This window comes from Nycticebus coucang, chromosome 9, assembly GCF_027406575.1.
Source record: "Nycticebus coucang isolate mNycCou1 chromosome 9, mNycCou1.pri, whole genome shotgun sequence".
Taxonomy (NCBI): domain Eukaryota; kingdom Metazoa; phylum Chordata; class Mammalia; order Primates; family Lorisidae; genus Nycticebus; species Nycticebus coucang.
Genome location: NC_069788.1, coordinates 53,420,795 through 53,434,231, shown reverse-complemented (window position 1 = coordinate 53,434,231; position 13,437 = coordinate 53,420,795). Strand labels below are relative to the sequence as shown.

Sequence of the window (13,437 nt, the reverse complement as noted above, 5' to 3'; positions counted from 1 at the left end):
TTTATCTGACAGAAATTCTAATAAATCCAGATACAATATTTTCAGTACTTCAAAAAACCACTATGTAAAATGATGATTATAAACATTTTTTAAAATGCCCTGAGTATAAAGTTATATTTAGATCCATGATATGTTCTTTGAGGAAATAAGTTCGAAAATATTAGTTGGAAATCTACTCTCTGATATCGTCACAAACAAACATTATTTCAAATTTTTAAAAACTTCTGGTTCTGAAACAAGACAGAGTAGGCATACTTCTCTATTCTTTCTGCTAAGCACAGATAAAAACTCTTGACATTATTTATAAAATAAACATAGTAAGACTGAGGCCAGGGCAAGGTGATTGAGCCTGTAATTCTAACACACTGGGAGGTGTAGGTGGGAGGATCCCTTGAGCCCAGGTATTGGAAGTTGCATTAAGAGACTGCACTCTAGCGTAAGCAACAGAGACTCTGCCTCAAACAAACACCACCCACCCAACCAAACCAAGCAAAACAAAACTGTGAAAATATGAAAGATTGAGAGAAAAAGGTAGGCTGGCTATGATGGCTATGAACCTTGAGATCTGAGGAACAATAATTATGTGCTCCCTGGGTTATCGATTTTACCTCGTGTATCTTGGGCTATAACAAAATACCTAACATTCATGTCTGTAAAGCTTCAGAAGGATAAAAGAAAGAGGGTGGTATTTAAAAAATATTAAAAGGATAATGGTTGAAAATTTCCTAGATTTGATAAGACATAAGCCCATGAATTCAGTAAGCTAAAAAAATATATAGAATAAGCCTCAAAGAAACTCATGCTAAGATAAATGAAAGGTAAAGACAAAATATCTTTTTTTTAAGAGAGAGAGTTTCACTTTATCGCCCTCGATAGAGTGCTGTATCATCACAGCTCACAGCAACCTCCATCTCTATGGGCTTAGGCGATTCTCTTGCCTCAGCCTCCCAAGTAACTGGGACTATAGGTGCCCGCCACAAAGCCCGGCTATTTTTTGTTGCAGTTTGGGAAGGGCATGGTTCGAACCCACCACCCTCGGTATATAGGGTCGGCTTCCTACTCACTGAACCACAGGCGCCGCCCGACAAAATATTTTGAAAGCAACAAAACAAACAAAAAGCCCGAAAAAAACCTTACCTTTCAGAGAAAATTCATTTCAAATTTCTTATCAGAAACCGTGTGCCAAAAATAACAGACACAACACTTATTTAAGGACTAAACATGTTATCTTAGTGACAACTCCTCCTCAATCACTGCCCTTTCTATCTTTTTCTAGCTATTATTTTTGGAGTCCCAGATTCTTCCAAAAAGGTCTGCAGTAGAAAACCAATGTGTTTCCTTCTTCAACTGGGGCCCTCCTAGTTGTCGTCAGGTATGAGGTGGGACCAGATGGGAAAGAATGAGATATTCAAACCCCTTTTCCCTCCCAGACTTTTAAAATCCAAGCCCCATTCTAGCTGAAAGAAGAGCGACTGATAAAAAGGCCCAGGAAGAGTCTGTATTTCCGGGATGCATGAAAAATTTAAACGCTATGTTGCTGTTGTCATTGATAAACAATTATAACCCCAAATTAGAGAAGTTCTTATAATTGTCCAAAGAGCTGAAGGTATACCACACAGAGGTACCAGGGGAACTTTTCAAGACTTAACACTTCTGCTGTTTCCTCAATGCTTGAGGCCAAAATTAACAGTGTGAGTTCAAGCTCCAGAAAAAAAAAAATCCCTACAATGTGCGCCAGCCACCGAGGCTCCTGTCTTCATGATCCCCCAACTCTTGCAAGAGTAATATGGCTAATGACCACCACAAAAGCTCCATGCCTCTGAAATCCTTTAATTGCTTTGTTACCCAGCAAAGAATCATAATCTGTACCAGAACAGATTATGGGTCAGGAAGGGAACTAGCGACATCAGAGTAATTGAATGAGTACCCAATGGCAACATGAAGTAAACGAATTTGAAAAATCAGTTTCTTGGGTGCGTATTGCTTTAAGTCAAATGACTTTGCAAGTCTTTCTCTAACCTCAGCTCCGAATTTGACACATTAATATCAAGTTTTTTCATTTATACGTCAAGCAGTATAACCAAACATTGTTAAGTCTTTCAACAAAGTGGTGGACTCTGAAAATAAGTCTTTGGATTAGCGAGTCATATAGTATTTACTCAGAACTAGTGTGCTCAATGACAACTTTGGGTCCTCAGACAACGTTGTTTAGCTAGTTTCCCGGGCAAGAGCAAGCTGGGATTTCTCTAGAAATGATGATGAAGCGCTTGCTGTTAACTCGCAAGGGGAGATGTCTCCTCCGCAGTAACCTCCAAAATATTCACGAAAAAGTTCAACAGGCACCACCGTTTAGATAACATAACCAGGGTCTAGAGAGGCTTGCTTCAGCACTTTGTACATTTAAATAAAATAACTTCCCTTGGAGCTGACACAGTTTTAGTCATTTTCTTTCATTGCCTTACAAGGGAATTGGGGAAAACTTAGAGTATTCAGACACACCATCCCCCAACACCCATACATAAACCACCAATTTGCCACAGGAAAAGAAGAAACACGCCAGAGCCCAAACATTTACAGTCCAATAATTCAAATGAGGGTTCAAGATTTGTCGTTTCTGATTGGATAGGAGGAAGACTCGTTCGCTAAGGGGAGATGTTTATGCAAATAATGTGTGACGTTGCTTTCTTCTATTGGACATAAAAGCAAACTTCATTCGACCAATAGGATAGCTTTCTGTTGCAGCCCTGCATGGTCTATAAAAACATTTCTTCCACTCGTAATGTGCAGATTTTTGCTGTAACTATTACATCACTATGTCTGGACGTGGGAAGCAGGGAGGTAAAACTCGAGCTAAGGCCAAAACTCGGTCATCTAGAGCCGGTTTGCAGTTTCCTGTGGGTAGAGTACATCGTCTTCTTCGCAAAGGCAATTACTCCGAGCGCGTTGGGGCCGGCGCGCCAGTGTACCTAGCGGCGGTGCTAGAGTACTTGACTGCTGAAATCTTGGAACTGGCAGGCAACGCCGCCCGTGACAACAAAAAGACTCGCATCATTCCTCGCCACTTGCAGCTGGCTATCCGCAATGATGAGGAGCTCAACAAACTGCTCGGCAAAGTCACCATCGCGCAGGGGGGTGTTCTGCCCAATATTCAGGCCGTGCTGTTGCCTAAGAAAACTGAGAGCCACCATAAAGCCAAGGGCAAGTGAAGTCAAATTGAGCCCGAAAGTGTAGCTCAAACATGTTCCTTGCACATCAAAAGGCTCTTTTCAGAGCCATCCATGTTTTCACAAGGAAAGCTGATAACGTTTACGCTACGGGACTTCTTTTTTTTTTAATCCTGTCGTTGAGTTGCCAACGAACCTTAACTTCACAAAAAACAATTATGTTGAAGCATTCATTCAACGTGAGTTCTAAAAAAATCCTCATAAGAAAACATTTTGAAAACAAGGGCAGGGCGGGTATGTCGTTTGGACTGGGTGTGAGAGGGTGACAAAGGGCAAGAAAACTTGCCACACGCCAATAAAGTGGTGACTTAAAATTTTGAATTCAAGCAAAATACATTGCCCAGGCATTCCCGGGAATCCGGCAGCATTTATAACTTAAGAGCACAGGCGTGTTAACACAGAATTCAGGTCCCACTCAGACTTACTAAGTACATTTTTAATACTATCCTTAAATACTTGTTATGTACACTATTTGATGAACTAGAACTTTAGGGTATTTTTACCCTCGGATTTACAAAAAGGATTGAGACTGGGCACCTCATCCAATCGGATTCTGTACTAGGTGTCACTCTTAAACCAATGATTTTATCGCGCGGGACTTTTGAAATATTACAGGACCAATCAGAATGCGTCTAACTATATTTAAAGACAGCCTAATTTCAGAAGAGAGCAGACTTCTGGTTTGTCTCCTATCCCTAAAAATGGCTCGTACTAAGCAAACTGCTCGCAAGTCCACTGGTGGTAAAGCGCCGCGTAAGCAGCTTGCCACCAAGGCGGCACGCAAGAGTGCTCCGGCTACCGGCGGCGTGAAGAAGCCTCACCGTTATCGGCCGGGTACTGTGGCGCTGCGAGAGATTCGTCGTTACCAGAAATCAACCGAGCTATTGATTCGCAAACTTCCCTTTCAGCGCCTGGTGCGTGAGATCGCGCAGGACTTTAAAACTGACCTGCGGTTCCAGAGCTCAGCGGTGATGGCTCTGCAGGAGGCTTGTGAGGCCTATCTCGTTGGCCTATTTGAGGACACCAATCTGTGTGCCATCCACGCTAAGAGAGTCACCATCATGCCTAAAGACATCCAACTGGCACGTCGCATTCGTGGTGAAAGGGCATAAATCAACCTTGTTAACTTCCTGAAAAAGGCTCTTTTCAGAGCCACCCACAGGTTCACTGAAAAGAGTTCCACAGCCTTCTACATTGCTGAGGGTAGTGAGTGCTGTATTGGGAGGAATTTAGCATTTACATTTTTAGACGTTACTATACTCAAGTTGCCCTTCCCCTCCAAAATTTTATAAGTCTAGGACAATTCACTATTTAATCTTAAAATCAAGTTCTCGTTTACACTGTCCCTGTTGCAAATTTCAAGTACTGTAATGAACAACTTTACGTACAGTGTTCTAGTGTTTTTTAGATATCTAGAGGTATAGTAAATGGAGGGCAAAAACTTTTTTCCTCCAGTTTTTGTCCCGGGCTGGGTTTAGACCTGCCACCTCCAGTATATAGTGCCGGAGCCCTTCTTCTTGAGCCACAGGCGCCGCCCATCAAAGAATGCTTTGAATAAAAGCCTTTTGTCAATTGAGTTTGGTCAAACACAATTTATGCGTATAAAAGGCCATAACCAATACAAAATTTAGAAAAATTGGTACTTCGACTAACTTGAACATTAGAACAAGTTTTGGACTGAATACTCTGCATCCAATGAAAGTTATTTTGTAGTATTTTCTTTCCTCTAGGATGGCTGCTCATTTATGTTCTAATAATGCAGAAGATTTTTAGCTTGAAAACGATAATGTCAAGTTTTTAGGATTGTTTCTTTTTTTAAGCTTTATTTTTTTCCTCCGATGCGAGTTGTAAAGTGTATAAGAATTCTTAGACTAGCTTCCAGCTCCATATATTTCTGTTGTATGCAATCACTTTTAAGTGCTGGATGGGTATTATAAATATTTGGATGTTGTCACATGTTATCTAGCCCTTCATCTTTCCAGGAATCCGGGTGAGTTGTCCCAGTGCCCAGTATAAATATTCTTTGAAGTCATGAAGTCATTCTTACTTCAGATTAGCTAGCAACGAATGAACTACATGTGAACATGTAATGCAAATTTTTATTAATTCTATCCTAAATACATCTAAAATTTCTTACCCCAATCCTAGTATCTTCAACATTGTTCTAATATCATCAGTAGTGAATTGTAATAGAAGATCCAATGGGAATGAAACAACCATGTGTTTAAAATATTTTAACATGGCAAATTAAAAGAGGAGGGGAGAGAGAGAGAGAGAGAGAGAGAGACAGGGCCTTGGAAGAAAAGGACCTGGCAGACATTTGAGTTTTATTAGCTTCAAGATAAATCTTTTAGCACTGGCTATGCTTTTCCAGATTATACATAACTTTCCTCTCATCCTACCGTTCTGTTCAAACACATCTCTGCAGGAGCACTCTATGAGCTGAGAATCACTGGTCTGAGATTAACTTTCAGGCATCTGAAACAGAATACTTCTTTGTATGACATTTTGGATAATGGTGTTCTCAGAGATACCAAGAGAAGAAAGCTTAGAGAGGAGGCTATTCCATCAACTTTCATCAATTTGAGCACTTTTGGTGCCAAGATGAATTCCCTGGGACAACTTTACAAGGTTTTATATTTCCTGTACTGAATACCACCTTCTTTTAGAGAGATCCTCATGGAAGGAAGGAAGAATAAAACAACGGATTCATTAGAGGAGTCAGCCTAGTAGCTATCATCCATGGTGTTCCATGTTCCATGATTGGTCTGAATTGTTACATATAATTTTTACTAGAATACTACAAGACAAATTCTGTGAGTCTCCATTTTATGGAGGATGGACTTCAGCCAATTTTAGTAAATTGGCCAAATTCTTACTACTAGCAATTGATATTGCCAGGCAGGCAGTCTCCCACCAAATCCACACTCTTAAAATCTGATCAATAAGATTACCTCAAAATAGACTATCAGATATAGTTTCCTCCTCAAAGTTAACTGTTTCAGAAATTAGGCTGCCTTAGGTGGTTGGGAGAATGTTGCAATTAACTTGGCCTGGGCTAAGTTCTGTTAAACTCCCTCTGGTCAGGGGCCTGATATGAAGTGGGTAAAATGAGCCAATGAAATACCAAGTCTTAGGGATGCTCTCTAAGCTTCAAACTAGGTCAGAAAAATTGTTTCCTTGGAAATATCTGGATTCTGTTTTAGAGCAGGTATTTGCTTGTGGGTCTTCCCACAGCATAAGAGCTGTACTGCTCAAGAAGGTAGTGAAGTAGCTACGGAAATTTCACCCCAAAATATGATTGCTTGATATAAAGAGTATTTTAAATTAAAAGGCCACTTTTGATCAGAAAGCACAGGCCTCTCTACAAAACCTGAGTAACCTGATTTAGAATCAGAAAAGGCTGCTGGCCTCCTTATCACATGCTAATAGACCTAGCTCCAAGGCATTTGAAGCACAATACCTGTCTCTCAGGTTAATTTACAAATCAATCCGTTTCCACCTATCTACGCTATCCTCCCTAGCAATTACTTGCTGCTTTCTGTCCTCCCTCCCTTCTAAAAGGCATCTTTAAAAGACACTGACCATCTCTGAGACTTTGGAAATCATTTTGGTGGTTCCTCCCATGCACATGGTATTTGGAATAAAACTTTCTCTTATTAATCTACCATAGTTGTGAGTTGATCTTTTAGTGAACCAGAAAAGGGAAAAGGTCAGGTTTCACTGTGTTCCCTACAGTAACCACTAGCCATATTTGGCTATCTTGGAATGTGGCGGGTCCAAATAGATGTGTGCTTTAAGTATAAAATATGAAGTAGATATCAAAGATTCAGTACCAAAAAGAAAAATTAAAAACTAAATGTTTTTATATTAGATTACTTATGGAAGCAGTATCTGATTTTACTGGGCTAAAAATATTAAAATAGATTTCACTTGTTCTTGTTTCCTTTAAAAAAAATTTTAATGTGGCTACTAGAAACTTTGAAATTACATATGTGGCTTTTATATTTGCAAAGAATAGCACTAGTACGTGGAGGATAATTATATATATAGACTCATAGATTAGAAATCAACCACCTACATCCTTTTCTTTTTCACCTACACCATTAATGTCACCAGGCCTCAGTTCTTTATCTCTAAAATAGAAATAATGGCACCTACCTCAAGATATGGTAAAAAAATGTGTATGATAATAAATATAGTCATTAGAAACAGTGCTTAGCATTTTGTAAATAAGTGCTCAAGAAATGCTAGCTTTCAAAGCTGTTGCCACTGTGCCCTAAATCCCTGTTCCCTTCAGAAATCCTCTAATGATGTAATCCTGTCTTGCACTGGGCTTGTTCAACTCTAGCATGGATTTTAACCACAAAGCCACCTTTTACATTTCTCTCAGGTTTACACAGATGAACTTAGATGCCTAGGGGGACTAATAGGATATTTAAGTTTTTAGCCATAAAAACACTGTGTGAGAAAGTTTGGAATACTACATTATGAGTAGTCTTTGAATTCTGTATCATTCACAATTCTATCATACATGAACAATTTTATAGATTTTCATGGTTGAATTATCAGCCAGCTCTTTATGCAATATTCATTGACATTTTTGGCTAATTGAAAGATCACAGAGCCAAAGATTAAAGATTATTCCAAGCTCAAGACAAAAGGAAAACAGAGGCCTGGTTTGTGAAATTAAAATGGCTTTATTCCACCTGGGTGCAGGTGGGATAGGATTTCCAACTGGGAAGAAATCCACAGGTGGATAATGGCAAATGAGGGTTGGAGGTGGTGGTGGTGGTGGGGTGGGAGGGAGGGGTGGGTTTAAAGGTCAGGAAGGTGGGGGTGGGAACATTCCCTTTCCTGGGTTGGACATGTGTTGTAATGGTGGGGGTTGGCCCATTTACCTTTCCCAGGTGGGACATCTGGTGGCGTAGGGTAGGGAGTTGATCCATTCACCTTTCTTAGGTGGGACATGTGGTGGGAGCGGGTACAGGGTTCTTTTAGGCAGGTCCACCCTATCTGAGCGGGGTTTGATCCTATCACTAATATGCAGTGTTTAGGGGAATTATTTGAATATAGTATTATGTTTGTCAATATTATTTTATAAAACTGAATGAAATTTGAAAATATTAATATTAATTTATTAATAATATTAATAATTCAAACAATAGGTCTTGAAGAAACCTAATTTTAACCCAAAATATGTCACTTTGCTATAAGAATTATTTTCAGCTGAAGGCAATTGAGAATCAACATATGTAAGGTCGGGTGTACTACATACATTTCCCTTTTTGAAAGGCATAAATTTCCCTTGTGAAAGTGTCCTTGCCTCCTATACTGGGAAGAAGACAGTAATTCTTCTCACTAGAGATAGTGAGTTGGCACTGAAATGAGTCTGTAAAAGCAAACCTTACTAAAATAACTCCATTAGATTTCCTCATATATTTCCTAGTCACTTCCCCATAATTTATCATCCCATGAAGTTCAAAACCCTTTCCTTTGCTAGAATGGTATACAAATCTGAGAGTCTGCTCACTTTTCTTTTTTTTGCAGTTTCTGGCAGGGTCTGGGTTTGCACCCGCCACCTCCAGCATATGAGGCCAGCGCCCTACTCCTTTGAGCCACAGGCGCCACCCCTAGATTCACCTTTCCTTTTTGTGAGCTCTGTGCTTATAACAAAACTGTATTTTTTTCTCTTATTAATTTGTTCTTTGTTATTTAAATTCTCAAGACTTCAGTTACTAAACCTACGAGGGTAGAGAACAAATTTTTCCACCTGACAGTTTTATAAACTACTGTGAATAAAAATGAGACAGTAATTTTTTTCCCTTAAAGTAGCCAATTTTTATATTTGAATGAAGTGCTCATTTAGACCTAAGCCAGTCAACTATATGAACAATTGTGAGGGAATGCAACAATACTAAACAATGTGGACGAAACTGAGGAAACTTATTAAAGACTGAATCTAAAGGCAAAGTAACATTGGAGATTTTTATAGGTTTCATTATAAATGTCTGTAATCTTGATAAATATATTTCATTTCAAAGTAATGAACGTCTGTCATTTATTGGAAATGGGTTTACAGGAGACATTACATGTCAGGATTAATAGTAAGTATATAAGTCCAATAAATTCAGACCTGCAAGGGCATTGAAAGAAAATTAGAAAATCAGCTCTCTTCTCTTGGGTTGATTCCTCTCCTACTTAACTCTTGAAGTTGATGTAAAAATCAAATAAATGGGTAGACTTGAAAGCATTAACTATGATTATATTTGTAGTATCTTAATTAGGTCTCCGAGTTGCTGCAATTTGACCAAACCTGAGGTGCGTAGGATGGCATTGGGCAGAAGTTCAGATGGCCCAAAGAACCAGGAACTCAAGAGATGTCAGGAACCCAGATAGTGGAGCTCTGTACATCTCTTATTTCTGCTTTTCTTGCACTTTCACTTCATTCTACCCTTTTTGCCCACCAGATCTTTTGGTTTCTTCTATTTAGTGTCTAAGAAGGCAACCACCCCCTGATATCAGGTACTTTAGCTTCTATAACTCAATTATAGCTTCCGAAAAGAAAATTAGCTCAAAATGTCCCAGTGACTTCTGGATCAACTTACTATTGCTTAAGGCCAGACACCCTTATCCCTAAAATTTCAGTACACAAAACATAGTGCATAATAAGGAAACATTAGAATTAAACCACAATTTGAGATCAGAGTAGAACAGGGTGACACCAAAGAGCATTCTAGATTTGTACTGTCCCTATAAATATCATCTCCAGGAGCCACATATGGTACTTGAAATGAGCTACTGTAACTGAGATGTACTGTAAGTGTAAAATACATATGAGGTTGCAAGGACTTAATATGTGTATGAGAAAAAAGGAATATAGAATATCTACTAAATATTTTTACATTGATTTTATGTTGAATAATATTTTAGATATATTCAGTTAAATAAAGTACATTATTAAAATTGATTTCATCTGTTTCTTTTTTCCTTATTTATGTACCTTCTAGAAGGTTTAAAACTACATGTATGGCTTGCATTAATGCTTCCTTTACATGGGTAAGTACAGTACTATTTTATGAATTGTTAATTCACTCATGTATAGATCTCCTATAACTTAGTAGCTTTAGAGTGCACTTTATAAGATGGTGCCCTCAAGAAATCTAAAATATATAGGTTGTAATTTCCAACAGCAATAAAAAAGATAAAATATTTGGGAATAAAGATAAGAAGAAATGCTAATATATATTTAGAAGAAATTTGAAACTTTCTGTATGCCAAAATACTTAAACATAAGAAAACTCAGGTGCACCGCCCATAGCTCAGTGGGCCACATACATGCAGGCAGGTGGGTTGGAACCCAGCCCTGGCCATCTAAACAGTGACAACTGCAACAACAACAAAACAGCTGGGTGTTGTGGCTGGTGCCTGTAATTCCAACTACTTGGGAGGCTGAGGCAAGAGAATCGCTTAAGCTCAAGAGTTTGAGGTTGCCCTGAGCTGTGACGTCAGGCACTCTACGGAAGGCCACATAGTGAGGGTCTGTCTCAGTATCTTCCCTAAGTCAATTTGTAAGTTTAACACAATTCCAATAAAACTACTAATTGGGTGTTGAAGGCTTTTTTTTTTTTTTTTTTAACGTGTGATGTGGGGTGGATGAGTAGGAAGTGGGATCCAAATTGGGAAGAGAGGAAGAAGCAGATATTAAAGTTCATAAATGGTCTTGGGAGGAAAAATGGGTAGGTATGTTAAACTTTACACCAAAAACACAAGGAAACTTAACCACTTAAATGTAAAATTAACAAAATGATTTAAACCATGAGAAAATTTTCCTTCTTCAGAACCTGCCTTTCCTCCCTCTCTGCTTGCCTTCCTTTCGGTGGATGAAATCCGTGGTCACTACCACTAATGGGGAATTTACTCTCACTGTATTCGTTGTGAAAAAGATAGAATTGAGCTGCAGGTCTCCGGAAACCCCAGCCGCTGTAATTTTGGCTCTCATCAAAATCTGTTTCCTACAGAAGGAAAAAACAAAGAAAAACGACGCTGAAATTTTGCTATCAAGGTAGGAAACACCGTGGATGTTAAAGAATTCAGGGAACACTGTTAATAAAAACTAAAGGCTTTTATTAGAAACATGCTTCCCATCCATATAGATATTCAATAGTTAATATGATCAATACTTTGCTCTCCGCGTGGAAACATTTCGACCATACAAACCAGGCATTTAAAACAACTTTGATTTTTACACGTTTATGTTAGTCCAAAACGAAGATCTGCACCCGTCATAGGAAGACAAAATGGCTGGCTTAAAATTACGCTTTTGATGTGCTCAAATCCATCGCTTTTTTTCATAGTGCAGGATAACGAGAAACAAAACTATCCTGGTCCACCCTTGCCCTGGGAGGAAGAGAGAGTTGGTACAGCTGCTGTAGCTGCTTTTAACAAGCGTTGCTTTGTTGCCAAAGCTATCGGGAATTACCGGCAAAGGAATGAACAGAGACACCTGCACCCGCTGACACAGGGTTGAATGTTACCAATACTCCCACATCAACTAACGATAAAATATCAACTGTCCCAATATTAGATCCATTTCTTTCAGGCGGAAAATGTCAAACTTTAAGCTCCACTGAAGCCAAAGTATAGGAGAATAAACCACCACCCAACTAAATTTATAAAGTCGTCTGCTGGAGAAGTGAGCCAATCCAAGAGCAGGGCGGGACTTTCAAATTACTTTTTAGTCCAATCGGATACCCTTTAGAACTTAATTTTGTCTTGCACTTTTTTGCCGTTCACAGGCTCAGGGCGGTACTGGCGGCTATCTAAAGTACATCAGCCAGCGGAAAACGCCTCCGAACAGCTGACCAGGATACGCGCCGCGCGGAATAGCCAAGCACGGGATATCTCCTAGGAGTGGGTCAACGTCTTAAATAGCCTCCCTCCAGCTACCTCCTCCCGCCCGAAGACAGTGTCAACTGTAATCCTTACTCCCGTACATTTACATTTGTACCTCTAGCAGAAAGATGTTGAGCTCTTTTTGAGGTCAGTGGTGGCTCTGAAAAGAGCCTTTTGGGTTTTAGAAGCAGATCAGCCTACTTCTTCTTGGGTGCCGCCTTCTTGGGCTTGACAACCTTGGGTTTAGCAGCCTTGGGCTTCACGGCCTTAGGTGCACTCTTGGCTGCCTTCTTGGGCTTGGCAACCTTAGCCTTCTTCGGACTCTTGGCTACTTTCTTGGTCACAGCAGCCACAGCTGGCTTCTTTGCCTTCTTTGGGGTCTTCTTACCACTCTTTTTTGAGGTGGCGGCCCCAGTAGCCTTCTTGGGCTTCTTGGCTGCCGCAGCGGGTTTCTTGGCCTTGGCTGTGCCTGCCTTCTTTGCTTTAGGTTTAGCCTCCCCAGAAGCTGCCTTCTTGTTGAGCTTGAAAGAACCAGAAGCGCCAGTGCCCTTGGTTTGCACCAGAGTACCCTTGCTTACTAGGCTCTTGAGACCAAGCTTGATACGACTGTTGTTCTTCTCCACGTCGTAGCCAGCAGCCGCCAGGGCCTTCTTGAGCGCAGCCAAAGACACACCGCTGCGCTCTTTGGAAGCGGCCACAGCTTTGGTAATAAGCTCCGATACCGGGGGGCCAGACGCCTTGCGGCGTGCTCCGGCAGGCTTTTTGGCCGTCTTCTTCTTTACTGGGGCCTTCTCCACCGCGGGTGCGGCAGCGGGAGCGGCAGGAGCAGTCTCCGACATATTGAAGATGAACAACTCGGGTACAAGTAACAAAACGCCGATGGAGCAGCGCTGGGGCAGGGCCACTGTATATATAGAGCGCAGGCGCGCGCTGATTGGTGCTCTGGTCGCCCGCCTGTCTGGCAGGCTCTGAGCCGCTGCGCTGCACCCAAGTTGTGTTTGTTCCACCTCACAAAAGGGGGAAAATATTAAAATGTCCCGCACCAAATCGCCTGGGTTTGGTCAGGAAAGAATCTGAGAAGCCTCAGGCTTCGTGCTCTCCATTTTTTTTTTCCATAACCACATAGACAACACGTCCAGATGTCTCCAATTCCCCCAACTACTAAGGAAGTCCAAGGCGGTCAGAGACCACTTTCTGTTTTTCTGCTAAATTACCTGTTCGCTCCTTTGCCCCTGAGAGTTCTTTCTCGCAGGGGTGGTTGGGGACATGCTTCTCTTATTTGGGGGACAAAAATGAAATATTTTCCACCTAAATTTTC

The 13,437-nt window shown here is 40.5% G+C and overlaps 2 protein-coding genes across 2 annotated transcripts; one reads left to right on the top strand and one right to left on the bottom strand.

Moving 5' to 3' along the window:
* Positions 1–2,806: 2,806 nt before the first annotated feature.
* On the top strand, positions 2,807–3,365 carry LOC128593460 (histone H2A type 1-D-like). Its single transcript, XM_053601482.1, has one exon. The coding sequence runs from the start codon at positions 2,814–2,816 to the stop codon at positions 3,204–3,206; it is 393 nt and encodes a 130-aa protein (XP_053457457.1). The 5' UTR covers positions 2,807–2,813; the 3' UTR covers positions 3,207–3,365.
* A 7,960-nt stretch (positions 3,366–11,325) lies between these two features.
* Positions 11,326–13,013, bottom strand: LOC128593452 (histone H1.2). The gene has a single exon (XM_053601472.1). It carries the CDS (start codon positions 12,956–12,958, stop codon positions 12,317–12,319), a length of 642 nt encoding a protein of 213 aa, XP_053457447.1. The 5' UTR covers positions 12,959–13,013; the 3' UTR covers positions 11,326–12,316.
* Between the last annotated feature and the right edge of the window lie 424 nt (positions 13,014–13,437).

Bases quoted from the DNA above. Each gene is read 5' to 3' on its own strand.
- LOC128593460 (XM_053601482.1), top strand. From the start codon at position 2,814: ATGTCTGGACGTGGGAAGCAGGGAGGTAAAACTCGAGCTAAGGCCAAA.
- LOC128593452 (XM_053601472.1), bottom strand. From the start codon at position 12,958: ATGTCGGAGACTGCTCCTGCCGCTCCCGCTGCCGCACCCGCGGTGGAG.